Genomic DNA, 15,032 nt, shown 5'->3' with positions numbered 1-15,032 from the left:
CCGCTTTCCCTGGGGGGGGCGGTTGGTGACGCACAGCGCCGCGGGGCGGGGCAGGGCAGGGTAGGGCAGCGGCGCGCGGGCCCTGTACGGCGGCGGAGCGCGGAGAGATGGGGCCGGGGCCGAACGCCGGCGCGCGGGGTAGGGGCAGGTGCTCGCGGGTGGGCGGGCGGCTGCGAGATGGCGGGGGCAATAAAGCGAGCGTGGGGGGGAGGGGGGCGCGCCCTCACCGCCTCTCTTTCCCCCGGCGTTTCACGCCCCGCCGGACCCCCGGGGACAAAATGGCGGCGTAGCCCTGGCTGGGGGAAGTCACCTGAAATCAGCCCCCGGTAGCCGGTCGGGAGAGGGCGAGGGGCCGCGGCCCCTGTGTGCGCTTCGGCCTTCGCAGCCGGCCCCGCCCGCTCGCCGGGCTTTATTTGGGGTCGGGGCGGCCCCTTGCAGGCACCGCGGGCTTATTTCTGCCTTTCCCCTTGCCGCTTCTCTGTCGCGCTATGCCTTTCTTTGGGCCTGTAATTTATGGGAGGTCGCTGGGCGTAAATTTAATCAAAACCTTTAAATTTCAGGGGTTTTAATTTATCCTCAAAACCCGGTACCGTACAGTAGCGATAACAATGATAACTGTTGTGTGATGTTTGATCTAAACCGTACCGCTGACCTGAACACGTGTTGTGTGTTTTAAATGCTATTGGCAGCATGATGCGGTTGGAATGGATGAAGGTTACAGTGGAGAACTGAATTATCTGATTTCCTTTGAAAAAATAGCTTCACCTACCTGCATTACTGTGTTTTCCAGTTGTAAAGCTTGGTGGTTTATGGCCCTTAAGCCAGGGACCTGTGTCCAAATAGGGGTTTTTTTGGAGGGGGGTGGTTTTTTTTTTTTGGGGGGGGGGGGAGGGGGTACACTGCTCGTACAGAGGATGTTGGCAAAGGCATGCCTATGGTCTAAAATGGGTTATAGTGAAAGAAGGCTGTGCTTATTAAAATAATCAAACCAAAGCCCAGAGGATGAATTGATAATAGCTTGCAGCTGGGTTGCATTCCCAAAAGAGGTTTATTATAATTTATAAACTTGCAAGAATTAAAGCATTTCCTACACATTAGGAATTTAGAAGAAGACTGAGTTTGTGGGGGAGAGAGAAGAAGGTGCGCCTAATCAAACTGAAAATATCCTCCTTGTCCCAGGAAGGCAGGGGAAGCACACATGAAAACAGTCTGGAGGGTGCTTTGTTGAGGAGGAGGTGGCAGCATAAAGTCAATGTGTTTTCTGTCAAGATTAAATCTCATCAGTGCTTGAGGACTGACAGGTCACAGGTCTTTCTTCAGTTGGTGTGCGTCTCAGGCTGATGAATCTTGGAAGTCATACTGATGCCTGTTTCCCTAGAGAAAACTAGACATCAAAAACTTCCTGTGTTTTTGTGGGATTTAATTTCTGGCAGTAATTGGAGTGTTAATTGCTTCTGTGTATATTGGGGTGTGTATGTGCTGAAAAGTTACCCTTTAGAAGGCACTGAATAGTGCAACTAGTTCTTTTTGTTGTAAGGGGGTTGTTTGCAGGTGTGACTCCACACTGACCACAGATCTGATCACAGTGACTTGTCTTTAGCTGCTTAAAGGCCAGATACAACAATCTTTCTCCCTCAGGTGGCCTCTTTACCTTATGGTTTCAGTTAAGTTAAGCCTGTGGGTCATAATCCCATTTCTTGTGTATGCTGTGAAGTAGTAGAAGTGACTTTTACCTGCTTGACTGGTTGGCTTCTACTGTTAGGCTTTCTATGCAGCCAGTTATCCTGGATGACTCTGCAGTACGAAAGTGTCATGTGTTTCTCCAAGCATGGCCTGCAGAAAGGTGGCCTTTCATTGTGGACGGTTGAACTACTGGATTGTCATAAACAAATCCTGGACAATAACAGCCTCTTCATTGGCAACAAAAGGAGGAGAACAGTGCTTGAAAGTCAAAAGGATTTTTGAAGAGAAAAAAAAAAAAAAAACCAAACAGATTTTCATGTCTGGAGTTATTACTCTGTCACTGACTTTCAGATAACATGGACATCTTTTAAGCAGTACAGGTAACTTGAAAATTGCCTCTTAGGACTGTCTTGGACTAACTTTATAGGGATGCAGCTATCCCCCATGTTATTGCTGGTTCCTGGAAAGTAAATTGATATGGATAGTAATGAGGATTGTGTATTCCTGGCAGAGCCAAGGCCATCTCAGTTTCTTCATGTGCTTGTCAGTGCAGATGGTAAATGCATGTTCTTCCTGTAGATAAAATCTATCTGAACTTTCTGTTAGATATTAAAAGTATTTCTTTAGCCTAGATCTGGAAACATCCAGACTAATATCCTGTTTAGAGAGAGAAGAGAGGAGAAACACTGTGACCCAAATCTCTTGTTCATTAGGATATGTCCAAAGAGTATAGAAGAACATAAATTCCCACTCTTGTCTTGTTACTGTTCTCATCTTTTTTTTTGTTATTTTTGTTCTGCGCACTGCCTGTTCTCCTGGGATTGCGTTCTCTGGACTTCTATTTCCTTCTTTACATCTCTCCTTCCTTCTCTCCTTCATGTGTTATTTTTTCTGGAGTTTTAACCAAACCTTTTCCACTGTTCAGTGCTTACAATACTGAAACAATTTTTCTACCCACAAGCCTGTAGTGTGTTGTCCTGTAGTCATTTTTAACACTTGTGTTTTGGTGTTATACCAGAATTGAGATTTGTTCACTCAAAAATTGCTCTCAGTGTTTTTATTTTAGAAGGAAATAAAACCCCTTGACATTTCACATCAATGTCACTCTTAACAGACTGCTATTCAAGTAATATATGCGTGACCTTGTTTGGCAGCAAACTGTTGAATTGGCACCAGATGTCTCTTGAAACAGAGTTTAAAGCATTTAAAAACTTCTGAAAAGTGTTTTCTATCCAGATGAAGTTTTATGGTTGACTTTTTTGAAAGATGTAATGGGTATTCTGGCTCTTCCAAATCTGTTTGTGAAGCAAAACAACAGTGGACGACAAAACTTACTGCCTCTGAAACCTTGCAGGATGATAGCCGCATGAGAGAGTCCATTTGTTAAATTCAAATAGGTTTTATAAATGTACATGAATTTTATTAAGGCAGTGCTGAAAAGTAAAGAATAGGCTGCTTTAAATACTTGGATTTCATGTATTACTAGTTGATAAAACTTTCTACCCTCATACAGCTCCAGGGAAGTGATTGGAAAAAAGCTAATACAGCAGAAAAGACACTATTGTGAGAAATGCTCAATGGCCAGTGATCAGTGGCTCAGACAGGATGCGTTGTGAAGCACTTCTTATTACGTTCTTGCAAGACCGGGCACCCCACCAGGTGGATACACCTAGCAGCCATCGTGCCATGGTTTATATCCCTTTCTCCTAACCACATGTTCCCTCCCCTGATTCCTCACTGGCTGAGTACTACAGGGTGTACAGACTCCCCAAACCACCTTACAGACATGCTCCTTCATGTATGTGTTCATACATCGCATGTTCACGGAAATGAACCTTGGCTCTCTCCAGGGCGGAGAAGTTAATACACATGAGCTCATCACACAAGTGTACTAAGATGAGAAGCTCAAAAGTTCAGGTTCCCCAAGCCTTTTGGTATCTCCGTCCAGCTAAAACTAGTTCCAAGTACTGGGTCATCACAGTTAACGAAAGTACCACTTATCTTCTGGCCACAGGCTGGGTGTGAATTGATCTTCCCTTATCAGGCTTCTGCAAAAACATTTTCTTTCCCTTATACTATGATCTATTATAAGAAAAAAATATCTTAAGGTGTTTGTATGTATACAGTCTGTCCCTGTGTGTAATAGATGAATCTGGCCCTCAGAAGAAGTAGTAGAGAGTTACTGAAATACAGGATTACAGTTACTTTAAATGAATGATCTCTGCTTATTGAGCTGGATGTGCTGTGCATGGTTGTGCTGGATCGTCCGAGGGATCTGGTTAGCTGCAGATGTGCAGAACAGCTCTTCTGAATGTGCTGCAAAGCTATGGGATTTACAGACTTCCCTGCTTGCACTTCAAGTTGTAGAAGTAATTTTATCAGAATTTTTTCCTCTGCTGGTTTGTTAAGCTGACCTGGACTTTTGGATAGGTGTAATAGGTCAGCTTCATTAAGGTGCAGCACCTTAAAGGGTGGTTCAGTTATCAGAGTCATCCTTGGTCTTCGTTAAAGTCACTCTTTCTCCCTAGTTTCCTTAAGGGAATGGTTACGGTCTGTCACTGTCCCCTCATCACTTATTTAGGAACATTGGTTAAGACTTGATCCATTGGCAATGCGTCGGCTCACAGCTTGGGCAATCCTTGCAACTGCTGCTTTGCTGAAATCCCCAGTATGGGCAATATCTCTGGTTTTGCCTGCCGCTGTTGTAGCTGCACTCGACGCTTCATGAGAAATCACTTTAAATTTGTGGGACCCAGCTCGTCCCTGAGCTGGCTGGGTACCTCCTCCCTGCCGCGGCCCTGCTCTGCTTGGGGAAACATGCTCAAGTGAGAAGGGGAAAGGGTGTTGCAGACTCTCTGTGGTGGCTTTACTTGGGAGAACCTGCTGCCTCTGATTTAAGTTGTGGCTGTTCTTTGGATTACTTTGGGCTGTGTTGCTAAATTAAAGCAGGTTTTCTTAGAATCCTCTTTAATTTCACTTCCTCACTTCTTTACCTTACCCTATTGAAATGAATGCAATACTCTGGCTAGTTTCTAATGGGGAGATAAAGAGGTGAGAAACGACTGGATGGATACAAAACACTGAATTCACAATATACTTTCTGGGGCTTTCATTGTTTTAAGGAGTTCCGGAGCAGGGAAACGTACCCTAAATTCTTAGATGTTAAAGACAGTTTTCTGTATTTTACTATCAACCTTTTGTTACAGGGAGAGGTTGTCACTCATTTGCAGGGGAGGTTTTAGTGTATGTTGGTCTCTTCTACTTCATTTACTAAGAAAATGAGCTCTAAAGGATTTCTGCATCTTTTATTCCTCTTAGTAAGACTCTAAAGGAGTGCCTGCCTTCCCTGATCTCGCAGGGCTGCAGACATACAAGTATTTCTCTAATTCTACCTACCGCTACATCCAGAGCCTTGTTAGATCAGTATGGTGTTTATGAGTTAACACAGTGTTTTAGCTGAGGAAAGGGCTTGGTATGTATTTTAGAAAAAGGCTGTAGGACAGGGCAGAAAACCTTCTTGATAATTTTAGTGCAAGCTCACAGTGTCAATACAGCAAGTCAGCCGTGGAAAGTAGTAAGAATTAACAAAAGGATTTTGTTTCTTCTTAGCCTTTAATGTAGTAATGTCTCTTGCTCCAAAGATGAATTCCTGTTTGATTTGTCTGTAGAGTCAGCTGAACTCTGTATGTACATGCTAGGAGTACATGTGTGAGTAGAAATGGTGGATAAAAAGCAAAGAAACAGCATCTGCCTGCAGCTCTGAGAGAAATGGCCAGGGCTGTTGCTGCAATGAGAACTTGCAAGCCAAAGTCCAGCATATTCTTGTGAGACAGAGACAAAACAACAGAGCCACAAAAAGGTAGGAAACCTTGTAGAAAAGGAAATCACACTGAGTGAGACAGCAAACATTTTCGAGATAACTAGAGGGAGGAAAAGTGAGGATGAGAGATGGTGGAAAGAGGATTTTTTTTTTTTTTTTTTTTTAATGGAAGTTGTCCTTCAGAGAGTCAGGACCTAATCCAGTTAAAATAAACTCATGCTCTTATTCTTAAATATAATGGGTTTGGATCCATGTTTTTTCATGTACACCACAGTAGGGATTTTATGTAAGCCGTCTTTTATTACTCTTCTGAAGTGGTAGTATATGAAATAATTTCCTCATTGCCAAACACCTGTTAACTTTTTTAGTTACAAATTGCAATCTATTAACAGCTACTTAGTATCCATACCCTGGGGGGGTCCTGCTTGGGTTGTTGATGCTGAGTGTTCTTTAGTGACTTCCCTGCAGCTGAATCAACAGGGGGTTTTGCTGCTACAGAGTATACTTATAGCGTAGCATACTTATAGCTGGTTTAATGTGCTGAACTTGGAACTACTGTACTACTGATGTTGATACAGAAGGTTCCCAAATAAAAGGCTAAGATGACCCCCAAACGCTGACAGGTTAATCCTCACCCTTGTGTAGAAGGGACTGGGGTAGAGCAGAGCTCCAGTCAGTAGAAAGGAGCAGCTTAACTGGGTGAGTGCCAAAAGCAAATATTCTTCTGAAGTACTGCTTTACTACTACAGAACATAAAGGTGTGTTGGAAAGTAGAGGTATTGCCATGAGCATGGTGAAATTTACTACTATGAGCAGTTTCTATAGAATGATGTGGTCAAAACCTGATGGTCTCTTTTTCTTCTCTTCTTTTATTCCAGTTGAATGGATTGCTGCAGTCTCCTTAGCTGCTGGAGCTGCTGTTGTTGGGTACCTAGCTTACAGAAAATTTCTCTCTAAAGACAAATGCTGCAAAGCAATGGTGAATCCCCATATCCAGAAGGATAACCCCAAGGTAGTCCATGCGTTTGATATGGAAGATCTGGGAGACAAGGCTGTGTACTGTCGTTGCTGGCGATCTAAGAAGGTAAAAGAAGAATAAATACTCCAGTGTTGTTCACGTGTATGCATCTTTCAACAAAACTATTTTCAGACCACTTTATTTAGAGGAAACTAACTTCTTTTCACCTAAACTATTGTGCAGTGAGGTGTAGCAGTATTTTAATCCATAAAACTATGCAGATCTATGCTGTCGCTCAGAGTAAAGCCTGCAGATCAGTGCTAATAGTGAACAAAATATTTCTGTAGCTCTGAAGAAGCAGATGCCTTGAAAGGAGAGCTGCTGTATGGAACAGTCATGAATGACAGATACCATTTTGTGTGCTGCCTGTGCTAATACTGAGGCTTATCCAAAATTACTGGCCTGTTGGCATGTGAAGGAGAACTCAGGAACCACAGTCTGAGAGGACCTTAAACACCTTTTACGGGAGGAAGTTGGAAGCTTACTATGTCAGTTAGAAAGTACCTTGCTACTAGTTCATGGTGTTAATAACACAAATCTATTAAGAAGTCTCTTGGAATACTAGAGCTGGTGTCAAATTGTCGCTTGCAATGTCTGAGCCCATCATTAAATCTTGTAGACAGGGTGAGTGTAGAATTGTTTTGGGAAGAGCCTGACTTGGGCAGATGCTGTTACAGTGGTACTGCTGTTCTGTCTTGAATTATTGTTGTAGTACTGCTGTGTACTGTAGACAGCTACCTTTTGCCACGCGAGTACAGCGGTGAATTGCTTCCAGTAGTGATGGAGGTAGTCTAAAAAGAAGCCATTGTGGTTAAAAGCTTTTGAAGAATCTAGACAGATGGACTTAATGCATTTGTGCCTTAGCAACTCAGAATAGTTTTATGGGTAATCCTAAAGCAAAGCCAGTGAAATCATGATGGCATACTTCAAGGCTCTGTTTTTGAGCAATTAAAAGTCTGGCCTAGACACTGGTCCAGCTTACTTGTATATGAAATAGGGTTGCCTCAATTGCCTAAAATTAGTGATAAGTATGATACCTAGACTTTCAATAACACTAAAATCAGATTTAAATCTGAGGTAGAGATGCGTGACATCTGATGTAGCTGAGATCTATATAATTTATCTGCAGTGGTAGTTCTGGGATCTGTAATGAGAGAAAGCAGATTAGATGAGTAGTCCTGCCTGTTTACTACTGGCACACATTTAAAAGCTTTCTTAGAATTCACGGTGCTAATGTGTGTAGACTGAAATAATACACGCTGTCAGAGCCAGGTAACTGAGGCTAACAGCCTTGAAATCTAGTTTGCTCTCCATGAGTGAATGAATAGTGGACTTCTCAAGCCTTAGATACTGGTCAAATCGGGCCATGCTCTGCAATTTTCCAGATGCTGTAACTTCCAGTTCTTGCTGTTGTCAGATCTGACTTCATTACCTTACCAGTGAAAACAACTCAGGAAGTTATATGTTTGTAGCTGTATTTGGCTTAACATTAAAACACTGCTGAGGATTAAACAGCATCATGGCTTGATTCTGAAATAGTCCTGTGGAGATGGTCTTGTTTTCTCTGCTCTGTCTGGAATCTGAACTGAAAAACAAAATTTCAGCTCCCCCATGGCCACAATGTGCTCCATAGACTAAATTACATACCTTATGATTATTAAACAGGGAAGTGTGTACATGCTGTGTTGATGGCATGTGCAGGTATCGTGTGTGTGTACACCAACGTGGCTGCCAAATCTTTGTTGATAGTCTCGACTGACAGTCAGAATCCAGCGTTGGAAGCTGCCGCGAGGGCTACTGCTTCAGAAAAGAAGGGGGAGAAGAAAGGCTGCTCTAAATATCTGCACTTTGTTTTAATATCTGAATTTGGGTTTACCTCAGGTTGAAATAGTGTAGGCACCTCCTTTAGTGCTTCTGCCAATAGAAATGGAAAATAGTGTATGGCTTTAGGGGTTACGTTGCAGCTCCTGCCAATATTCTAACTATTGTTTGATACTATCTTTTTTTGTATGAAATAAAAATCTTTAGTATGTTTTGACATATTTTGAAGGGGTGTTCTCAGTTTAGGAACACACTGTCCTACGGAGTTAGGGCTCTGTAATCACACAGTGAAAGGAGGTAGATGGGGCTACCTTGTAATGAATCCACTCTTAGAATTCTCATCTGAAAGCTCTTGTAAAGGCATTGAGGAAGTCAGTGGAAAATTTTGAAGGCATTTGTTTTCTTTTACTGATGATTGGTAGCAATTATTTTAATCGGCACGTTCTGCTTTCAAAGACTGCAGTTTCCAGTTTTGCTGCCTTCCTCTTGCCCCGATTGGGTCACTTTGTGTGGTGGGTAGCGTGATCTTTAAGATGGTGTGTGTGCTTTCCATGTTCATATATTGCCTAGCAGGAATAAAATAGAGACGTTGTTCATCATTCTCACATGCTTGTCATCTCTGGATCATCAATCTCAGATCCTGTTAAAATTTGTAAGATGATGTTTATATGGTGTCAAAGTGGTAAAATGAGTGCGCTTCCAATGCAGGGAATTACAGTAAATAAGCAGTAAGTACCTGCTGTGTTTCTGTTAAATAAGTGGTGTATGGGGATCTCTATTCCATGTACAGCTTAGAAGAAATGTCCTCTTGTATGACTGTGTGAGCACTTCTCATCAGATTTAGCCTCATCTGAGGCTTGAGGCTGTTAATAGAACCAGTAGCGTTAGGAACCATAGGATACTTTGGTGTGTGCTGGCGGTGTGCATGCGCTACAGCCAGCTTCACATGGTGTTCCTCCTGAATGGGGAATAACAAAACAGTAGGACTATATCAGGGAATTTTGGAGTAACTCTTCAAAAATGAGCAGGATTATTTTCAGTTGGGCATTTTTTGGAAATAGTACACTTCAGAGTCTTTTCTGTGTGTTTGTGCTGGCCAATGTGGAGTGCATGTGTTTAAAAACAAACAAATAAATGTGGTATCTTCAAATGAGTCTGTCTTGGAATGCAGTTAAGTGATAGAGTAGGTGGTAGGTAGTTCTTTAAATGGTCCTTTCCTATTCACTGTTGTTCTCTGGAGAGGTACCTCATAGCGCTGCTTGTCAAGTTGGGTGGAAAAACCCAGTGTTCAGATTTACCAGTGTAGAAGCAAGAGTTTTGTCTTAAAACCAAACTGCAGTTAGTCTAAAGTTAGAACATTCGTATTCTTACTCTTCAGTTTAAAGTGTGTGAGCTGGGGGAGGGTAATTTGCTTTCTTTTGCCATGACCTGCAACCTCTGTGTCTTCCAGAGAAGTATTAGTCCCCAGACTGTGGGTCGAGGAATACTGCTGCAGAAAGAGTGGTAGAGAATCTAAACCTGTTCAGCATCAAGGGAAATAAGCTGAGCTGTCCAGATCACAGTGCACTTCCCTTGGGGTTTGAGCTTTGACTGCTGTTGCTAGCCTGCTTTGCCTTAATCGAGGATGAACATGTTGTCAGGCCCAGGATCTGTCTATTCGGTATCTTGTCTTCAAGGTGACCACGTGGGTGCTCTGAAAAAGTGGTGGGGTTTTTTGAGAAGCTCAGGTCTAGTGTCCCAGGCTTTGGGAGCTAGTGGTTCTGAGACCAGCTGACCCAGAGGATGAATTCAGAGTGGAGTTGGTAGCTGTTAGATTTCTCGAGGCTATCTGAAGCCTATGAATCCCACCATTATTGTCACTTGCAAACTTGAAGTGATGATGTTGCTGTAGTTGCACCTTGGGCTTGCCTACTTGGGGCACGTGAGATGTTAATGTCTGATAGAAGCTGGGTCGATGCTTCTGTGAAGACCAGTGGACTGTTGTGTTGGATGGGAAATCTGGCCCAGGAACATCTGGGTTGGAAGCTGGTCAGTGTCTTATGAACATACATTCTTGTTTGCTAATATTTTTTCCAAGTATCTGTCAGTACCTACTCATTGAGTCACAAATGACTGATCTGATGATAAAGTTCCTGCATTAATCAGCTCACATGAGTATTCTCCGAATTCAGGGTTTCTTTATTCCAAAACACCACCTGCCATTTATAGAACGGGCTTTGTCACTTTTTGTAACTGTGAAAAACAAAATCCCCCTCCACCTTTGTTCCCTCCCCCCCCAAAAAAAAATTTAAATTTTTTCAAGGGCTATGACTGAGGCATGAACACTGGGATCAGTGGAGTGTTTGAAGACTGTTTGATTGTGACTGTACTGTGAGGGAATGTTGCTGTTGCAAAGGCAAAAGCTGAGTAATACCCAACTTGGATTCCCATTACTTCTAAGCAAACAAAAAGTAACCAAATGCAAAATACTGATGTGTGATTTCTGTAATCGTCTCCAGTTTCCTCTGCAGAGGAGGCATAGCCCTGAAAACATCCTTGAGAAGTGACGGGATCTAACCTCACTCTTGTTGCTTCATAGAATGTCCTTTTCCTCCTGCATGTGAAAAGAGCTGCCCAGGAGCAGTGTGGTTGTCACTGGTCTTGGGACCTGGGCAGTCACAGCTGCCCAAAGGAGTCCCTGTGGGTCTTGCTCTGACCAGGTCATTCTAGTTAGTTTTGGTTTTGTTTTTTTATGGAAGAAACATTTCTTCAAACTACTCCCTCAGTGCTACCCTTAAAACCCCCGATGAGTAGCCATGCAGTTGGAAGTGCAGTTTATTTACCTTAGCAGGGCAAAATCCTAATGTGGAAGCCAGCTCGTTCCAAGGGATGTTTGTGCCAATGTGATAAGCTGGCTGTGTCAGGTTAAAGCAACGGCAGCTTGTGCCCCTAGCTGTCTGCAGGCAGGTCTCTTAAATAAGAGATGAGCTAGGGAAACTGTCCTTTTTCTCATCATGTGCTATGGAAAACCAGAAAAAAAATTCAGCTAAGGATCTCTCCTCCTGTTTCTCTTCCTCACCCCACTTGCTTTCTATAACTGCACTCAACTCTGGCTGTTGCCCAGGAAAACAGTGTGGGACAAGGTTGAGAGCAAGGTAATCCATGTAGGTTACAGCTGAAGGTCAGCTCGGGCTGCATTTGCCTCCTACTGGCCTGAGGCAGGAACACCAAATAGAGTTGAGTTGAGTTGCTGCTTTTTTATAACAAGCCTCTCATCCAGTCTGCACTTGCGTGGACAAAACCAGTGTTCAGCCAAAATTCAGGGAGACCCAAGACGCCAGCACAAAAGTTACGGTCTGTGGTCACAGTGGATTTAATGAGAAGACTCTCTAATGAACTTTCAGGCTAGGTTCTTAATTCTGGCTCTGGATGTACTTTAGATGTGTTTATTCTTTCTTTTTTTCAGTTCCCGCTGTGTGATGGCTCTCACACAAAGCACAACGAGGAAACTGGTGACAACGTTGGGCCTCTGATCATCAAGAGGAAGGAGGTGTAGAGTGGACAGTAGAAGCTACAAAATGAATGTCTGACAAATCCTCTGCTCACTTGTAATTGGGGGAAAACCCACAAATTCTTTGTGATGTCACTGAAGACTTTCCTGTGTAGTATATACATGAGGCTTCAGCATGTGTATTTTCTCTGGTGCTTGTCTTGTTTTAATCACTACAATGCATAATTTACTATATAGTCATGGTTTAAATTTTTTGTCCTGTAAAGTGTGAGTACCCTCTCATTGAGTATGAAACTCAAATGACGCACAGAATGTACTTCATCAGAAAGTAGGTATTAAATTATTTTCAAATACATGTGTACTACTCTGAGGCTATTCAGTAGAATGTGTGTTCAAAAGGTAGATCCTAAAATCTGGGAGAGGTTCTGAAATCACAGGTCTGGATAGATTTCTGTGTAAAAGACGGTGGCAGGAAAGAAATCACGGTGCCAAAATGCTGCTTAACCTCTGATTATGCTGCATTTTCTGCAGGTGTCACGTTTGGCTTATTACATTACTGTTCTGTGTGGCATCTGTAAAAGAACAAAATCAAAATTGCTAGCTACAAAGAGACAACATAAAAGGCTTATAACGAGGTGGGCTAAAGGGCAGCTTTACCTTTAATTTTACAGCAGTGTTGAAACTTGACCCTACTACCGTATGGTATCAAGAACATACTACCAGAACTACAGACCTGTATTTAGAGTAGGATTAGGAAGATGGTCTCTGCGAGAGCTTTCTTAATAGACAAATGGAATGATACGAAGTGCTCAGTGATGGGCAGAGGGTGGCAGGGTTGTCTTTGCTGCTGGAAAGCCTTAGTTTCACTTGCAGACTTCAGCAGTGAAGCTAACTTCCCCTGACCACAGGAGACTTCTGTGGGGGAGCCTATGCTGACTTACTCCAGAAGCTAAAATAAAAACTAAAACCCCGCCTGTCATTACTGTCTGCTTCATCATTGCTCTGGCTGGTTCTAGAGGACTCTTCCCACTGCAGAGGGAGGAGGCACACCTTTCTAACTAAGTGGCCTTAGGCGCTATGTGTCTTAAATAACTCCTGCCTTCCTGGGCTAACTGTTCATGTGGTTCAGCTAATTTTACCAAAAGAACTGACATGGACAAGGCAAGACTGGTGACAGCTAAAAACGAGGGGGAAATCAAGGATGAGACAAGGAGAGTTCTTACCTGCCTTTCGTATGGCACTTGTCTGCCTCGTCTGACATGGATGTATTAATGGCTGTCATGTTGGTTTCCTTAAATTAAATAACTTGATTTAATAACATGCAAATGGCTACAAAGCAAAACCCAAAGAGTGGCGTGGCAGAGGACAGTTTTGTGTTAGACCTGGTCCATTAGCATAATTACAGCCTGTGTAAGATAGATCACTCAGTGTCCTGGGACAGAGAGACTACCTCAGAGCTAGACGAAAGGCCTTTACAAGAAGCTGACATTTGAACCTGGACCCCTAAGGATTGTTCCAGATGATTGGGGCAGTAGAGGTGTTTTTGTTTTGTTTTGAAGGGTGTGGTTGGTATGACTGGTTAAGATTGAAGAAAATGTTTTTCATATTCTCAGTGTGGGACTGTCAGAGGCTGAGATCTTAGCCGACTGCTCTGCACTTTGGCAGAAGGCACAAAAAGTAGAGAAAGGGCACGGAGGTAGAGGAATAGGGTTTGCAGGTGGAGTGCTATAGTAGGGGCAACTACGGAGACATCTCTACTTGTAAGAAGTTGCAGTCAAATATGTTCAATCTTTTTATCAAGACCTTTACCAAGGCAGGAAGAAGGTCTTTGATATTTTTTACTTGGCCGAGTACTGATGCATATGGGAAGTTGTTTTAACTTTAAATTATCAAATACATTGCTTTTATCCAAAACAAAGTTAGTTCTGTATTACTAGAACATGACACTGGATATTTCTATTTTTGTCAAATACACGTTTGAGCTCATCTTAATCTTGAGGTTGCAACGTTTGTGTTCTCTCATGGGTGTGCTGTTTCTTTCAAGGGAGAGTTACACTGTAAGTAGTGCTGCGCGCCAATGCTGTTGTAATCATAAACCTCTGTCTGGGTTGGGTTTTCCTTTGGAGACTTCCTTTCCTGTTGGGAGCAAAGCCTTGCTGCTCTTTAAGGAATAAAAGTTCACTGAAAACTGCATTAATGTTCTGAGAGATGAAGTCCTGAAGTTTCAGATGAGTCTCCTGAGTCATAAAAGCATTTCCTGGAGGTTGGGCATTAGGGAAGCAGGCTCCACAATAAGATTTTTGTTCCTGGGAAGCAAAGATGTAGGACCTGAGTCTTTGCTGATTTACATCCTGGTGAATTTGTTTTGGAGAAGTGTCACATGTATAAATGTTGACACAAAGTGGTTAAATTTTACTTTGATGCACATACAATTTTATGTACCCAAAAGTTCCTGTTACTGATGTATGTGAGCTGCTTGAACGTGATAGTGAAAAGAAATACCTGAATTTGAGTATACAAATTTGCCAGCTTGATGAGCATCACAGAGAACACTTGGTTCTTTTTTTTTTCCTTAGTACCATAGTAGGTTATCGTGTTCTGATGGTCTGAGTGCGCCAGTGTTTTCTGAAATCTCTGTTCTTTAGTGCTTTCCTCAAATAATCTCTAGAATATGAAGCGAATTGGCTAGATCTTTGACAAGTTTTAACCATAAAGCAATTCTTCTGCAAATGTGTGGTTTTCGCATCACATTGAAATTCCTACACGGAAATGTGGTACAAATCCTTCATATTAAAGCAGTGAAGGATTCCTGTCCCAGACTAAAACTGTATTTCTGTTCTACATTGGTATTTTTCAACGTGTTTGTTAGGAAGGTGAACAAATTAAAGTATTGATTCTGCAGTAATTGAGTGTCATTCATTAAAACTGGCTGTCACATAGTCGAGTGCTTCTATAATCTGCATGCTTGAAGAGGAGACGGCTGCAAGTTGCAGGTATTTTCTGCATGTTTGATTCCAGCACCGTTAGTCTAATGGCCAATTCCAAATGTTGGAGGGCAGTGTTGCAATAACGCCTTGGTCCAGTAGGAGGAAACAAACACTGCGCAGCAGATACTCCTTGATGCAGGCAGTGCTGGTCTTATGGGGTTTTGTTTATGCATGCATATCTTCATGTGTATTTTTTTTTTTTCAGCACCATTG

General features: G+C 42.6%; 1 protein-coding gene across 1 annotated transcript; it reads left to right on the top strand.

The window, feature by feature from the left end:
• Positions 1-20: 20 nt before the first annotated feature.
• CISD1 (CDGSH iron sulfur domain 1) lies at positions 21-14,737 on the top strand. Its single transcript, XM_032981554.2, has 3 exons — positions 21-138; positions 6,382-6,587; positions 11,788-14,737. Exons 1-3 carry the CDS (start codon positions 108-110, stop codon positions 11,875-11,877), a joined length of 327 nt encoding a protein of 108 aa, XP_032837445.1. The 5' UTR covers positions 21-107; the 3' UTR covers positions 11,878-14,737.
• Positions 14,738-15,032: the final 295 nt, after the last annotated feature.

This window comes from Tyto alba, unplaced genomic scaffold, assembly GCF_018691265.1.
Source record: "Tyto alba isolate M040663 unplaced genomic scaffold, T.alba_DEE_v4.0 Super-Scaffold_1, whole genome shotgun sequence".
In the NCBI taxonomy this organism is placed as follows: domain Eukaryota; kingdom Metazoa; phylum Chordata; class Aves; order Strigiformes; family Tytonidae; genus Tyto; species Tyto alba.
The sequence above is the reverse complement of the archived record's forward strand: the minus strand, read 5'-3'. Positions and strand labels throughout refer to the sequence as shown.